A 17,939-nucleotide genomic window follows, 5' to 3' on the forward strand; every position below is an offset into this window, starting at 1 on the left:
GCGTGTGTAATGTAGAGTGCATGCAGGCATGAATGGTCAACGCACTGGAATGTTGAGTACATATTAGTATTGATTAGTGTACTATGTGAGTGATTTGAGCTTGATGTGAAAGTGGCGAAGATGGGCATTTGGTGTCTCTGTGATCTCCTATGGTCATTAGAGCAACTGGAACCTTTGTAAGCGTTAAATAAAGAACCAAAGATGTTTCTATGTGCTGCTCTAGTCTGATTGATCAGTGCCAGGGGGCAACCTCTGATGTAACAAATAACTGTCAGAAACCATACAATAGAAGGTCTCTGATGGCTTAATGTTTGTATAAATACATTTATTTAATTATATTTTTCTGCAAAAGTGTCATTATAATATTCATCACTTTTCTTGAATCTCAGAGATATAGGTGGAACAAAAGTGGGGATAAAGACAATAAAAACGATTATGATGACACCACCTAAACTGGAAAAATTGTAAGTAGTAAAAAATTCTGTTTTGTAGCAACTTCAGAATTAGCAACTAATTTCACTAATGCACATACATCTTGGTTTCTATCTGGATACATACCAAGGCATACATTATTAAGCATGCATTAAGCAATAAAAACCTATTTGATTAGAAATTGTGTACTAATACTGTTAATGTCACCAAAAGTTAAATGTAACAAAGACATAAAATGAGCAACAATACAACATTGGTGTGCACCTCTGAAGTAGCCCATTGAGATGAGTGCCAGTAAAATGTAAACGTTAGCTGTGTGAATGGATGCAAATAAATACATCGATATGATAAAAAGGCCCTGAAAACAGTTATCAGTGCAAGGCAGTGCAACACTGGGTGCAGTCAGTGTTGTACATGGAAATGTCTTGTATACTGTATGCTTGCCCCATCATTTGCTGTGTAATAAGTTCAGAAGTTTAATAAATCAAAAAGTTCATAATGTTAAAGAAAAGTCATAGCTGGAGACTAGGGCCTCATTACTAGTTTGGCGGTAGTTCGGTGGAAAATCTGCCCAAATTCAATTACCATTATCACCACTTATATGGTATGGTGGAATTACTGCTGGATTATAAATGGTGTTAAGGCAGTGTTAGTCCCCATTTATGCCCCCATTTATGCCGATGTGCCCGTTTGTTGGCGGTAAGGTGGAGGAATTACCTTTAGCATTCTGCTGGAGGTTTTTCCTCCTCCTTACCTCCAAAGCTGTAGTTCGGCGGTGGTTTGGCAATGTGGCGACAATGCATTGGTAACTCTGTTACGGCTGCATTACCACCGTTTTTGGCGGCACTGCTTAACTCATAATGACCCCAAAGTACGTAGTATGGTTTTGGGGCAGGCAGGGCAATTGTCAACTTCACCTCGACAAGATGGCCCTTGCCTGTCGTTGATATACACTGTTTTCCAAATAACGTTAAATACCACTTTCAGGGGAGGGCAGGGTAGGTAACATCCCTCAAGCCCGAGCCAGGTAAGGCAAGTGCAGCCCTGCGGGCTGCCATCTGGGGTGTGATATTTATTTTGCTTCTTAAGGGAACCAGGCTTTGCGCAATTCATGCTTATCTTATAAAGAAATGACATGTATGTCTGCAATTGCAAATAACTATTTCCAGGACCTGGGGTGCGACAGGAGGTGCGCAGGAGAGTGGGCGGGGGTGCTTTTTTGGGGTCTCTGGTGGGGTAGGAGGGTGGAGGTGAGCCACTCAGTGGAGATTTGGCCTGTAGCACCACCTCCAAGGACAAGATGAAGGCTGGCCAGAGGCGCAGTGGGCCTGCATGAAATGCAGGTGGCTACTTGCAGAGTCTCCTTGCATTCCCGGCCTCCTGATTGGCCAGCTCTCTCCCCAGGTGCTGATATATGTAATACAATCAAACCACAGTGTATGGTATTGCAGTAGGTCTGTAGAAGTACAGACTGGATGCAACTATTGATTGCTACTGTGCATAAACATTTAATTAGATTTGTGTGTTCATTATATTTTATTTATGTATTCCTATACAGGGAGAAACAATGCTCTTTTAATTACAAAAGAAAGTGCAATAGATAGGAACTCAGATTTGACAGGAGGCACTGAGCTTCTTACAATAGGGTGAGGTTGAGGGGCATTCTGACCAGGTTGTGGCGGGGAGTAAATTGAACATTCACAGAGGACAATACATAAGTGGACATACATAGATTAAAGACAACCAACATTGGACATGTTTAAGTTCAGGTAGGTGGTACGGCCAGCTGTGCTCGGGATTTGGCCATAATGGGTGACATGCTAGAGTGGAGGCAGAGAAAGTGGGGGACAGAGGCAGGTTAGGGGCGAGGAACACATGTTAGCTGGAAGGGAGATGAGAGGTAGGTTAAAAGGCAAGGAGGTAGGCTTTTAGTTTAGGTTTCAACAAATCCGTGTGGACTTTGTGATGATTTACTAGATGTCATCATTTCTCCCTGAGGGGGAGCCCCTTCCCATGAGGCCATGGAGGTGAGGCCATGGAGGTGAGGCCGCTACCCGATAGTCCCCCTGGGTGTGGTATAATGTGGGAGGATCTCATGGGGAGAGCCTTCCTGCTCTAGGGATGAGTATGACCATCTAGGGTACAGCCCTTGTAACATCAACATACCCCACATACTCTTAAACTCTCTTTCCTTGAAAAAACCTCTTCTAAGAGAGTAAACCTATGTATTGTTATCAGGTAGAGAACTACAGGGAACCTGAAAGTACTATGCGGAGGAAGAGTGTAGGAAACATGACGCTCATTTGCCACACAAATACGAGGTGGCTCCGCGCTCGTATCAAGATCAAAACTACAAAAGAGATGAAGGACTTATACAACGAGACAATTGGGAACCGGCTACATTGTATAAAAACCAAAGCGGGACAAAGATACCCGTCTTGTCCAGCCGATACAGGCAGCAGCAGTGGAAACTCTCAGCTGCAGGGGTTTCAGAGCTGCTAGGGGGGCTGGAGAAGGAGAAGCACTGAGGACGATGCAGGGCCGCTTCAGCCTTTTTTCTCGGGTGCCAGAGCAACGGTCTCGAAGGTGAGAAGGAAGCTGAACCGTGTAAGGAGGTACCGCGCTGATGTGAAAGATGCAGAGAGAAACCCAACAAAGCCGATCTGCAGAGAGGGAGACCGCGCTGCCGTCCCAGACACAAAAGGAACAACAGAGAAGCCGAGCCACGCAAATGGAAGCTGCACAGCCGTCGCAGATGCTGGGAGAAGCCCGAAGCAGCAGAGAGGCAAACTCTTGTCCCTGGAAGCCCCAGCGACGTACCGACATCCCTGTGAAGGTAAAGGCAGGAATGGGAGACCCGGAGGGGACATGGGGTTATAAGGGAGGCAGGCAATAAAGAGTCTCCCTTGGCCTAATAGTGGGGACACCCAAATTGACTCTCATGGGTTTCAGACCAATCTGAAATCTCTAGTCATACAAAATCAGCCTTGATATGGAGTGGACCAGGCGAGTAATTGGAAGTTTGTAAGGTTACTTGGGTTCTATATTTAAGCTGGTGCTGCCTATGTCTGTGTTTGGTAGCTCCCAAGACTGCAGAGAGCTTGAAACAAAGTACCAAGTAACAATCTGAAATCTCCTCTTTTTCGTGTTAGTGGATGGGGGAATACCACTGTCCACCAGCGAAGGGTCAAGGACCTACCCCCAAGAAGAATAAGAGAAACCAGGGCCATTAAACCTAATCAAGAGAATAATACAAGTCATCTTCCTTGTGGCAGTACTTTGTAGGGTAGTGAACCAAGTAGACCGAATCCAAGAAGAGAAACCCGGGTCGAGGACCCAAGTCCAGAGAGAGAGGTGAGTCATTATCCTTGTGGCAGTACTTGGCGGCTGGTGAACAAGGTCTGCTGAGTCAAAGAAGAAGAACCTGGGTCTGGGACCCAACCACATTTGGAACTTTATATGGTATTGAACAGAGGAAACACTGGAGTGTCAAATAAGAGAGTCATTCCCCCTGGCTCTAGTGTGACTGACAATCATTTGTAATGAGAAGCATCAGGAGGAGGGAGTCATCCTCCTGATATTAAGTGGCGGAAGTAAGAACAAGCTTCCATCCAGGGGACGGATTCCTTCCCCATGGTTTTTGACTACAAAGCGTTAAAGGAACTATTCAAGCAGGGCAAGGGCATTCCACCGATACATCAGCGACCCAAGAGGAGAATCCATTAAATGCATTTCTTTTTCTTTTTTTTTTAACCCCTGTTTTTTTACCACTTACATATTATACGTAAAATAAAACATTTACCTTTGAAAAAAATGCATTCGATGCTTTTGGCATTCAATGCTTTGTATTTGATGCAATGACTGGAAACCTTGTTGCGTTAATGGGACTAAAATGCTGTTTACTGCTTCGTATTGCAGCGATTTCAAGCGTTATTACTCTGCAGATGCAAACAAGTGGTTGGATTTTTGGAAGTTTGTGAATAGTTTCATTTGTTCAGAAATATGTTCTTGGATCTAAGCCGTGAGCTGGTTGTTCGAAACCTGTTTTAAATGCGTAACAATAGATGGCAGTTTAGCCAAAGGATTGCCTGAAAGTCACTTTCAACCATAGCAGGTGCGCTGTAGTGAATAGTTGCTAGATGTAATTTGATGATGCGTCATGTGTGAATTATGTTGGTATTTTGTTATAGGTGTGTGTGTTATGAGTTATGACTGCTGGAGGGAGGCTGAGACAGCGGAAGATCACACGGTGTGTCAGAGGCAATCAAGAGGGTCTCATGGGGAAAAAAGAGATTAAACCAGTAGACAGTCAGCAATGCGGTATTGATTAGGACATTCGGGTGACAGAGATTGCTGAAATATTAGAGACCGAGAGCAAGAGAGGGATTGCGTTATTTGTGTACGTGCGCCCTCTGAGGTATATATCCCCCTCGGGTTGATAGCTATTACATAGCATGTTTGGCTACTGCTCTTGCACAATCAATATTAGTTTCAAAACTGATAACTTAGGTTATGTCACATCCATGAATTACTTTCCATAACCCATTGGAATGTCTGTTGTCCTTTGAGCTAGAGATGTTAACCAATGGGAAGCCTAGAGTGTTTTAAATTTCTTTTTACATATAATATAGACATTCATAACAAGCAACGTACATTATATTATACTATTGTGATTGAACGATTGCCCATTTGACACGCAAGACATGCTACCACCATTCTGCGAGCATGCGTGTCATGGCGTGTAAAAGTGCTTCAAATGTGTCTGTGCTCGGAAAGCTGCATTTCTTCTTTCTATTGCATACAGTAATTGAAACGATATCTAGATACGCATATATAGACGCAGAAACCCCTCTATAGCTTTAACTGTAATGCAGCATTACCTGGCGGATTCATACATTATGCATCATACAATGTAATATGAGTGGGCATTAAGTTAAGCGCAGCCCAGGCCTCTGTTACATGCCTTCATACTTATAGCCCAAGTGAGCAGTCCCACATCCCTCTATGCACATCTACCACCTCCTTCAACCACAGGAGCCCTTATATGTGTGCATATCTCCTACATTCACAAGGATTGCCTGAGAGCTCTCTCTCGTGCCCGTACACATAGCGCCTATCTCTATGTACACGCACAGCATTGAGAGAGCACGCCTAGAGGCCTCCACATAGCGCCTACCTCCATATGCCCAAATGGATCACTTGAGAGCTCTCTCTCATGCCTGTAAACATAGTGCCTACCTCTATATACACACACGTCCGCTGAGCGTGCTCTCTGAGGCCTGAACATAGCGCCTAACTCTATATACACAGCCATTGAGAGAGTTCTCAGCGGACCACACATAATGCTTACCCGCCTACTAATGCAGGGCGATTGAGAGGGCTCTGAGATCCATACACATAGCCCCCCCATCACTTTGTACACATGGTACCGTTGTGTGTGTGCTCTAAGGGGCCTGTACACTCAGCCTATGCCTCTGTGCACACACTGCTATTAATAGCACTCTCAGGGGTATTTACACGCAGCTCCTATTCCCTGCACACGTTAGGCCATTGAGAGGACCCTCAGAATCATGCACACATAGTTCCTATCTGTTTACACACTCTGGGGCACAGAAAGCATGCGCAGGGATACGTGCACAAAGCTTTCATCTCACCTTACAAAACAAGTGAGCGAGAGAGAGCAACTAGCAGAACCAATGAAAACCTTCACAGAATGTGACTAGTGACTACCACACACCCTGGGGTCCTACATCTGCCAGAGCCCTAGGCTTGGAGCAGGGGTGTGGACAACCATGCCATGGTCAGGGGACCCAAAGTCACTAAGCAGTTGGCATTCATCTCCAGATGGTCCCACTTTCCCTAAAAGCCTCACCTCGTATAATTTGGTTGCATACTAATTGACCTTTTCACAATTGACCTCGGGAGAATTGACCTCGGGAGAATTGACCTCATTTAGAAGGTCAATTAGGACATATATGCAGGGGGAAACCCCCTGCAACCCCCCACCCAATCCAAAATGCCCGCAACCCCCCACCCAATCCCCTTATATTATTAATAATCCAAAACCAACCCAATACATATATAAAATACCTAAAATAACATAAAAGTAAATTGTGTAGAAGGTCAATTAGGACCACTAAAATTAGGTCAATTGTGCCAAAGGTCAATTGTAAAAGGTCAATTTGGGTAATACCGTCTAATGCACAGTGTGTTGGGCTCACGCGCTGTGCTCGCTCGTTCTGCGAAAATATGGGTACCGCGTTGGAAGGAGAAAACATATGGCGGTTGAGGACTTCGCAAGGAGCCATAAGATCCAACAGGTGAGTGCACCTTGAAGGAGGAACACCGGGCTGGCAGGCACATATGAAAAAGCAAGCAAGGAACATTGATTTAAAGCAAAGTGAAAACAGTAACAAGTATTTTTTTAAAAATATATATTTTTAATTAATTTTACAACAGTTAACATGTAACTTCCCGGTCCCCCCTCCCCTGAGATGTTTGTATATCAACACAGTGTCCCGGGACATCTCAATTCCTCCTTATTTAAATAAGTCAATTATCTTTATTTTATGTGGGCACCAATGTTCCATATAGTCACTTTGATGGTAATCAAGGGTCTCTGCCCACTCGTCCCTGAATTTCTGATTACTCCCTTGCAAGTTATACGTGATATATTCCATCGCTATGTGTGACCAGACTCTTCTTATCCAGTCCAGTCCGGAAGGAGAGTGTTTCTGCTTCCACTTTTGGGCTATTTCCAGCCAAACTCCAATCAGTTGTCCCATGAAGTTTCCTTTCCGTGTTTTCGATATTGTCTTATCTCTCGGGTCCCACATTCCACATAGCCATACTTCCTCTCCCCTGTCCCCCATGCCTGGGAACATTTGCTGCATATGTGCCTTCACTTCCCCCCAGTATTGCTGTAGGTTTGGGCATTCCCACCAGATGTGACGCCAGTCCCCTTCCCCCCCACAGCCCCTCCAACATACATTGGGGGTTTCCCGGAACATCGTATGTAGTCTTTCTGGTGTATAATGCCATTGCAGGAGGATTTTCATCCACATTTCTTTAGGCTGTATCGCCCTCGTAAGTTGGGTATCATCTCCCAGATGTATTCCCATTTTTCCATTGGGATTGATGTGCCCAGGGTCTTTTCCCATCTTTTCATGTATTGCCACTTTATTTCTGTGTGGGTGTTTATATATCTATAAGTGGTTGAGACAAATGTTTTCCTTCCATCGTGTGTCATGATGTAGGTTTCGAAGGGAGTTAGCTCCCTTGTTGCTGCTTCTTTTATTCTGGGGGTGTCTAACCAATGATATAGCTGTTCATATTTGTATCTGTCCTTAACATTCAAGTTGAGCAGCTCGGTGCATTCTTCAAAAGACCTTATCTGGTGTCCCTGGAACATGTCCCCGACCATTTTACATCCTCCCGCCTCCCACTTGTGGAACGCCCTTTTCTCTAATCCTGGTGGGAATTCTGGATTTTTTAATAGAGGCATAAAGGGGGCTGGGGTGTTTGTCAATGTACCTTTCTGTGTTGCTTTATCCCATACGTCTAGTGTCGCTTGCATGATTTCGCTAATCTGTAGATTGGGATGTCTATGTTTCTTTCCGATCCATAACAAGTGTCTTGTAGGTGTGGTTGCCACTGCTGTATCTTGTGCTGCCCACAACTTTTGTGAGTTGTCTGGTATCCTTTCTTTCAGCACCCATAATTGGGCTGCCTCATAATATTTCCTAAAGTGTGGGAGGGCGCACCACCCTTCTTTCCTTGGGGCGGTTAGGACCGTGTCCGATCGTCTCTGGCTTGAAATAGATACATCAGTTTGGGTAGAATTGTCATCTTAATCATGGTTATCCGCCCCCCACCATGAGATTGTTAGGGGGTTCTATTTCCCTAAATCTTGTTTGATGTGTCTTAGTAGGTGAGGGTAGTTTTGGGAGTATATATCTTGTATCTTGTGTGTTAGAGTGATTCCCAAATATTTAACCCCGGCCACCGCCACTTTTAGATGCAGAGCTGCTACTGATTGAATCTGTGGTTTGTTTCCCGCCATAAGGATTAGGAGGGAGTTCTCGGGATCCCCCAGGATCACCAGCATGTCGTCTGCATATGCTGCTATTTTATGTGTAATGCCCGCCATTTCTATGCCCGTTATTTCCCCCTTATTTCTTATCCGTGCGAGTAGTGGCTCCAGGAAGATTGCGTTCAGTAGTGGGGAGAGGAGGCAACCTTGTTTTGTCCCTCTCTCGATCTGTATTTTATTGGATAGTCCTCCGTTCACCGTGACTCTTATATTGGGTGAGTTATAGTTAGCTTTAATCATTCTGATGAAGGAGTCACCCACCTTCTCTGCAGTGTGTGAAATAGGAGCGTCCATTCTACTCGATCAAATGCCTTTCCTGCGTCCAGAGCGAGTATTATTGCTGGGGAAAGTGTTATTCCTACCTTCTCCACCATGTGTAGAACTACTTTCCACATTTGCTAGAGAGTCAGGCATTTCAGACCCACTCCCTAGACTTTGGTTCTTTAACAACTTTTCAACTAATTCAATCTTTTTGCCTTTGGCAGAGAGTTTCCTTTCTTTACACATGTTTGTTAAATAATCAGCAGTGTAACTCAGGCGGGTTTGGACCTGCATCAGAGCTTCACCGGGCGGTTCAGTCGTGGTAGGGGTCCTTTTCTTCCAGTTCCTCGTTGGTTCTTTCGTTCCAGTGGCGACTCTGCTCTTCCAGTGCCAAAGACCTGCTTTTTATGCAGTTTTCCCCCATTCATACAGCCTGGCTGTCAATCACACAGCAGGGTGGCTGACCTGGCAAGGCCCGTCCCCTTAGCCAATCAGACAAAAGTGCGACTTGGGTTACCAAGGGAACCCATGGCAGGGGTCCGAAGATCCCTCCCTCACATCCTGCCTACCTAGACTATCAGGCGCCTTAAGGAGGGCTTCTGTGCAGAAGCCCGCGAAAAGATAGCGAACAAAGGAGTCATCCCTGGTTTGGCGTGCAGAGAAAAACACGAGAAAGACTTTAACAAAAATAAATGGCGACTAAACCCAGCCGGAACCAAAATAAAATGTATTTGGTCAAGCGGGTTTATGTTTGAGGCTAATATAATAGCCTAAAACATTACCACGTTTATATAAGATAATCGCGGTAGAAAGGTTAGGGTAGATACCACTGCCACCAGCCAAGTCTTAATGTTAAGGGAGCGAAACAAGGCTCCAAGAGGTACAGACAAATAGGGATAGGAGTTAGCCCTTTCCAATACTCCATGTAAAATGGGGTGTACTGGGTCTGTTGTTTAAAGTGACTATATAAAGTTAATGGCAACTTTACCTGTTTCTGGGGGACAGTAGTCAGCCCCAGAAAAATGGAGTCAGTGGGAAGTCTCAAAGACAACCCTGTGTCACTGCACTGAAGGTGCTGTGTAACACACACAAAAGTGGTGCACATGGAGTAGGTGAGGCTCCAGTGCCCAAGATCACACAGAAAGTAGAAATACACATAGCAAAACACATGTAAGAGTGGGAAAAAAGGCTCACACTCTTACCAGGTGAAAAAAATAAATCCTAGAAATCCAGCAAAGCTGCTGGGTGACTCTTTAGGTAAGGCAAATCAACCATTTATGAGAATTTTTCCTAACAATGAGTGGCAGCATGGTTGTGTTGGGAAGTGTTCTTGGGGTGGGTGTGACCCTTTAGTATTGTTCCTATGCACATTGGGTGCACCTGTGTGGATTGGGTGCACCTGTGGCATTGTTTCCTCCACCTGGGTCCATTTACTGGCAGCTGAGGTAGTGGTGTCTCTGGCATGGATTTACCACTAATACCAGCAAATATCTACCTGTATTACCAGCAAGCCCATGCTCATAATGTGCCGGTAATACTGTTCTGCTGGAATTACCGGCACATGTTTCTGACTTTGCTGGTATTCGCATTGACTGTGTTACCGGCGCTGGTAATTCCGTAAGTTTGTTACCAGTGCCGGTAATTCCGGCAAATGGGTTCCGTGTTACACATGACATGACGATCCTGTAAAAGTGCTGGTTTCAGTATTACCAGCACTTTTAAAGGATATTGTTAAACTTGTAATGAGCCCCTTAAACACCCCAGAAGAGACCTTTTGATAAACCCATCTTTTTGTAGACATCGTTTGACAAAGGTGTGCATCATGTAACCAACATCTGCAAATCAAACAATCACCTGGAACACTAAAGGAGAGCTGGGAATGTTGAGAGAATATGTTTGCCATATCTGCTGCCAGAGGTGCAACACACTGAAACATTGTGGACGGGAGGGTAAACTAACTCTTCAAATGGTGCTGTGTCAATTGCTAGTTCATGATGCATGTCCATCTGCATTTTACCATAGTCCCATGCAAGACTGAGTGACAGTACCGTTGAAGTGCCTTTGAAGTGTCAGTGGGTAGACAGAAGTGAGGCCCTGGCAGCTGAATAGAATTTGAGGGCCTTGCATGTGTGCTCTGGCATAGTGTCACCTATGCGTGTTTATAGCCCCAATTAAGTCATTAACTCTCGGAAGACTGCGTTTAAAAAACACTGGCAGGCACTGAGTGCAAAATTTTATGCTAATGCTTGATTAAATCGAGCTGAAAGAGTTCCCATGAGGCGGTGCTTTGGACGTGGAGGGGCTGCAACTGGGTGGTAATGGCTATAGGGATTAGCATGGCCATGGGCAGTCAATGGGTGGGTAAATAACCAAACCAAACCTTCAAGCTGTGTGTCCCTCCTCATATGCTTCCCTAGCTGTACTCTAATGCAATAGTTTCGCTTGTAGGTGGCGCTAAGTGCCACCAAATAGTCCAAACTAACAACGTAACAGGGCATATCAGAGTTTCACTCTGTGTAGCAGTACTCTGGATGGCCCAAGCATCTTCAGTGATTGGCAGCAACAGGAGAGGAAATTATCGTTGGTTCTGCTGTAGTCAGTCCCCTACAATAAATATCCTTGGTGCATAGACTGGCTGGTGAGACTATGGGCCAGAGTCTCCAAACGTTTTTTAGCGCAAGTGTGGAGATGCGCTAGTGCATCTCCTCACTTCACCACAAAAAGTGACAGCCCCAAATCACAAAGGGCACCTGAATGAGCGCTTCTAAGATGCAATCACTCAGATGCTCTTTTTTGCACCTTTACTCTTACAGGGGTGTGTTTCAGGGCATTTAAAAAAGTGCATTCCAAATTCACAAATGGGATGCACTTTAAATGCCTTTTAAAACAGGCGCTGGGAGAGCTGCATTTTTGACCCTGCCATGATTTGTTTTTGTTGAATTGTGACAGACATGAGTTAAATCACAGCTGTCACCAGTATTTCCATCCCCAAAAGGGGGATAGAAATGCCCTTTTTCCCTCATCATTTCAGAGATAGGCTGTGAAATGTGTTCCCAGAAACCACGTGGTTGCTGAAAGCCAGCCATACATTAGTGTTGGGAGCGCACTCCTGATATTAATGTATGCATAGGGACTGGACAGCACATTAGCACCCTGTTGGGGGGAGCCAGCCAATCAGGTGACTTGGATCGTAGGCTGAAACGGTGATCTCAGCCTGCATTCCATGCTGCCTGACGGCCGGTTCCCCCTACCGCCATCTTCCCCCCACCCTCCGTCCCCACTTTCCATGGTGGCCTTCTTGGAATAGTATTTTCTTTCCTCTGTCGGGGTGCCTCGCTGCATCCCGTTCGCGTGAGAAAAATACTTTAAATTAGCCCCGTACCAGCATTTGGGACGGGACTAATGATGTTAACCCTGCGTTCCAAGTGCTGGAACGGGCGATAATGGCCCGTTGCCCTCGTTATATGCCCCCTTGGAACGGTGGGTTAGCGCCACATTATTGCTCTATTGTCCAGCCCCTTCAGTAAATGCTCAGGTCACCTTTCTAAAAATAGCACATATAAAAAAGGGGTACATTCTCTGCACTCCTTTCTTTTGCGCTATTTTTTGAGAATGTACCCCAATATACCTGCAGGGAGGTCCAGTGCTACATTAATACAATTGTAGGTGACAGCCTCGGGAGTCACTAACAGAAGTGCATGAGCGGACACCATTTTGTCCACAAATCATTAAATCTGTTCCGTTTTAAGGGAGGTTTTATTCCGAATTGTGTGAACTTTATAATATCTAAGGACTCCAGTGTTTGCATTTAAGTCACAGTGAGATTACATTATTTTCTCAGGATCACACACTTTAAGCAGCAAACCCAGGAGTTTAACCCACTCTGTAATGTAGGCACTTGATCTCATACTTTCCGAGCTCTACTTCATACAAATATGTTAGCTTTGACTTTCAGAACTACAATAATACTGTCTTAAAGTGATTACCTGAAAAATACACAAGTCACATAGAAAAGTAGCATGGCAAATTCTAAATCTGTATAGAAACACGGTAAAACAAAATAATATTATTGTGGCTTAATTCCACATCCTAAATGGAAAACTAGAAATCCCAGAATTCAAAACAATGCATTTCCAATTTTACACCACTGTACTTTGAGCACTTTAAGACACCCACTAAAATAAATAGTGTAATAAATTCACCTGGGTTTAGAGATGATCACTCAGGTTCAGCTTGCTGTTGATGTGACCTACACTGAGGGCTGAGCTTGATCCAGTGCATTCATCGCACTTTCGATCATATAGGACGCGGCGGCGCCGTCCTCCGAGAGTGGGCTGCTCGATTTCTAAAAAGCTACCTGTTCTTGCAGTTTGTGCATCCAGTACCAACCAGCCTGGGCATTGGAAGGTGATACGAGGTTCCCTACCGAATTCAACACCTAGCAGGCCTCCTCATCGCATTCCATCACGATGGGCATCATTAAGTACAGTTCCATTGCTCTGACAGCTCATGAATAGCTGTAGCCCATTTTTGGGCCCCCTTTTATCCTGACACTCCATCCATCCATTGTGCCAGAGATTGGCTCACTGTGTGAGTCTTCTGTTCCATATCTCCTGATGAAGACGTTGTGCAATAGACATACCACGTCGAAACCGGTTGAGCTTTGTTTCCCAGGGATGTGATCTACATTACATCTTCACCCTTAGATCCGCCCTCATGATAGATTGTTTTAATTATTTCTATTGTATGCTTTTCTACTTCTAAAATATATGAAAACTATTAGACGGGATGCGAGGATTTTGCTCACTCCCTACTATGAATTAACTTTATCTTTTTTTAGCTATTGTTGTTAGGATGAATGTTACGTTGAATGTTGTATGGTTTGAATGCTGCACTAAGAATGGTTTTGATGATGGACTAATTTTAGCCATGTGTAATATTTACCCCTGTTGTTGTGATATGTAATAATATGTTCTTTAAAGTATTGTGTCATTAATTGACTATTTTTCAAATTTCTGTATCATGATAAAATAAAAATTGATACAATTTGGAAGCAACACAGTTTTGCTCTTTGGACACTTTTTCCAGATTTCTGCGGTACAATAATACTCTGGTCCAGGGTATAGAGTTTCCCTGCTTCTTTCTGTTCTTGATGCATGATGTTTAGAACATGTGACTATCCACTTAAAAGCAACCCTATTTTTGCATGTGAAGGTAGTAGACATCATGGATGTAAATACATCTTTAATAGAAGCTTTATTGTGTTACTCACTGTGACTGTTTTGGTAGGAGACACAGCCTTGGTAGGTAACAGGCGTCGTGTGGGGTCTTTCATTTTGAAATGTTCCATCACTGTCCTAAGTGATTAAATACTCATGCCTAAGAAAGGTGCTGCTGACAGAAGAAATGTTTTACAACAGTAATTGTGAGGCAGTTGTTAATGTGCCAACACCAGTTAAAACATGGATCAGATACATAGACGACATTTTCGGCATATGGACAGGTAGTAAGCAGGATCTCCATGAGTTTTTGATATTCCTCAATGGAATTGACCAACGTATTCAGTTTACTATGGATATAGGCAATCCGGATGTCCACTATCTTGACGTGCAAACAGTTATCCAAGCGAACAGAATTACCACCACGCTTTACACTAAACCTACAGATCGGAATAATCTGCTGCACCGGCTCAGTTTCCATCCGCCCAAGTCTCTCCAGAATTTACCTTACGGACAAATGTTAAGGATCAAAAGGATAGTTAGCGATCCAGTGGATTGTCGCCTACAGTTGCAGAAATTACAAGAAAGAATACAAACAAGAGGATATCCAGTAGTAGATCTCGAAGCTGCTCGCGGCAAGACCAACGCACAAGAAGGTCAGCAACTACTAGTGAAAAAACCAGTGAAAGAGAGTCCGGAATTGGTCTTTGTAACCAAATATTCTATACAAAGCAAACAAATCAAGGCTATAATACATAATAGATGGAACGTTCTCACCAGTGATGAACGCACTGCTGACCTGTTTCCAACTCCACCCTTATTTGCATATCAGAAGAGCAGTAATTTGCAGAATTTACTAGTTAACACCAAAGAGAAGACACCCGCAATGAGACCTGGCAAGTTCCCTGGAACACATCCTTGTATGAGCTGTGGGAACTATAACAATATCATAAAAGGAAGCAGTTACACATCCACGAACTGGAAAAAAATGTACATTGAGACAACATGCTACATGTCTTTCAGAGAATGTAATTTATGCAATCAGGTGTCCCTGTGGGAAATATTATGTAGGAGAGACTTCACGTAAGATCCGTATTAGGATAAATGAGCACAAGTCCAATATCAGGAACAAGAACAGGATGTCAGCCGTTGCTAGGCATTTCAATGACAATGGGCATGCAGTGAGCCAATTGAGGTTTTTGGTACTGGAAGTTATGCCTCCCAAAGATCAATCTCGAGACATTAAGCAATGGAGAGCACAGAAAGAGGCATTTTGGATTGACAAGCTCGACTCTTTATCACCGAATGGGATGAATGAGGAATTCGACCTCAGCTGTTTCCTTTGATGCATGAGAAGTTACATCAGTATTTTTTATCATTATAAATGTACAATGCCTCAGAACGAACTATGGAATTGAGTTATTTTAGTTTTTGCTGAAATTGCCATTGGAGGTATAGATTTAAATATATTCACTGTCATGATGAGATATATAGCCAGCACTGCAAGTAATGAATTGTACATACACTTTATGGAACCATCTTTGTTACCGCCAGCATATTTCTAGCTGTTTCTGGCTAGTGTCTATTTTATTTCCTTTCCTCTCTTCTAAGTGATCTCGACTCTTTGGTATTGTTGGGTAACTTTACCCTGAATTTCTGCCGGTTTAGGCTGGCTCCTACTCTTTTTCACCTGATTGATGAGTTTGAGCACGTGACAATCCATTTCTTATTTAGTTTGTCCATCACTGGTCCCCACTGTGGCTATCGGACCCAAGACATCATTGCGTATCTGTCTAGTAACTGTTTAAGCACTGTCACTATGCATTGCTATCACGCGTTTTATTCCCGTTTTTTTATGTGTATTTTTATTTTCCATGTACATTTTATTTTTCATGTAGATTTGAATTTGTTACCCATTCTATATTTGGCTTAATAATATCTAGGTGAATTGTGTGTGTTTACGCACATTATGCATTACTTTATGGGAGTATTTATTATCTTTTAGCATATCAGTAGCCTTTTTAGTCATGGCCGCCGGATTTTCACGGCTCCTGACGTTGCCTAGGCAACCTCAGGTAAACACAGTAAAAGTACCATGCATACGATGAACGCGCTCTTGTGGCGCCCTCAGTTGATTCACTCTTCTGCCGCTTCCAGGTGAGACATCTCTCGCATCTAGACTTTGCCTAACTGTCATTGTAGACACCTGAGCCCCTGAGTTCCGAGTACGGAATGGGCTTTAAGCATATTTTTTCACCGCGGTGCGCGTCTCTTTCAGATAGAGTCTGCACGCTGTTAGGAACGCCTTTCATGAATCTTTGTCCTGACGAGTTTGTCAAGATTTTAGCTGATACTGCTTTGATGGCAAGGTCAGTGCAGCTTTATTCATATAATTACATTACCCTATCGAGAAAGTATCAGCTAACCACTTTCCCTTTTGTTATTTTCTCCACCTTTTTCTTCTTTCTTTCTTTACTATCTTTATTGGCGCTGCATAATTGCTGTGATTCTACGATTTGTTGACAACCTTGCATACGGTTTGGTTTTGCACGTATGTACCCTTTATTTATTTTTTATTATTTTTTTACTTCTGATGTGTGTTGGTACATTTATGATTAATGATGGGTTGTGTTATCAATTGTGGGCATTGATACCTCCTTTTGAACATGGTACATCTATACCTGGCTTATTTAAATATTTTATTTATGCTAATGCACATGCTGATGGCTTCATTTACTTGTTCTTTCACGAATTATGTGAATTCACTGTATGAACGCTGTACCTACTGTTGCACCAACTACTGTTGTTTATTTGTTGTGTATCACGTAACAGATCCGTTTGTTTATAATTTTATGACATTCGGATCCTATTAATTTGAGAATGAGCTGGCCCTGACGAAGGAATTTAGTTCTGAAATGCATTGGCCATTTTTTGAGCTCACCCTACACATCTGCTTCAACCAGGATGTATAGTTGTTAATAATATAAGACCAAGATTAAATAGTCGCACTTTGCAACAAGTTAACGGAAGTTTGTTACTTTTTTGACTGAATTTCATTGAACACACACACCATACTGTGGTGTTTGGGAGTGCAGCCCGCACCGCTGACTTAACGGCCTTGGTCCATACCCCCTGTTTTCGTTGTGTGCTCCTCCACGGAGGCACCTTTCCAGCGGGTTTGCACCCCTCCTTTAATTCCATTGAATTTTGATTAACTACAAGGATTACCGAATAAGAGTGGGTGGTGCATGTTCACTATACGTTTCTTGTTAATGTGCCTTTTGTCATCTACTTTTTGTCCTTCTCATGACTGCTGAGAAGGTGAACAGGGGAGGAGGAGGGGGGGTATGGCTGGCTTGCTGTGCGCGGACACAGGGGGAGAGGTGCAGACCTGCAGGTCAGCGCCTCTGCATAACCTGCTAGAACTAATACAAAATGGAGTCGGTGACCGTACAAAATGGAGTCTAGAATCGATTCTCTTACGGGTGTTGCATGTGTATTTGTCGCCCCAAGGCTGTCCAGAACCTTGGCCAGTGGTGCATGGTCAGCCGTGGAACAAGCATAGTGTGCATGTGGGGATAAGAATGAAGGGGGGGTCTAAAATACCTTTCCTCCCTTACATCTGCCACACCCAACCCCTGCGGCCAGTATGCTAGTGGCCAGAATAATAGTAGAAACCTTGTGGCCAAGCAATTGGATAAAAGGCAGGAGAAATGCTTCTCGCTGCCTGTAGTGCCTCCCAAGGCCCTTGCCGGCATCATCCAAGCTGCCATGATTGAGGAATCAGGACCCTTGCTCCTAGGGTTTCTGGGTTCACTGGTATTTTTGGATCTATCTTTCAACCACACATTTTCACATGAGAAGTAGCCAATGGCATCCTCTTGATTTATTTGGAGGGGTTGCTCGGAATAGATCAAGAGCAGTGCTACCAATGT

General features: G+C 43.8%; 1 protein-coding gene across 1 annotated transcript in view; it reads left to right on the forward strand.

The window, feature by feature from the left end:
• LOC138521314 (leucine-rich repeat-containing protein 37A-like) overlaps window positions 1-17,939 on the forward strand; it is a 1,201,733-nt gene that overhangs the window by 515,859 nt on the left and 667,935 nt on the right. Inside the window, exon 7 of the mRNA XM_069634057.1 lies at window positions 390-464. Coding sequence (XP_069490158.1) covers window positions 390-464 — 75 coding nt within the window. The remainder of the gene's footprint in view (window positions 1-389; window positions 465-17,939) is intronic.

This window comes from Ambystoma mexicanum, chromosome 13, assembly GCF_040938575.1.
Source record: "Ambystoma mexicanum isolate Mex_15411 chromosome 13, UKY_AmexF1_1, whole genome shotgun sequence".
Classification (NCBI taxonomy): Eukaryota; Metazoa; Chordata; class Amphibia; order Caudata; family Ambystomatidae; genus Ambystoma; species Ambystoma mexicanum.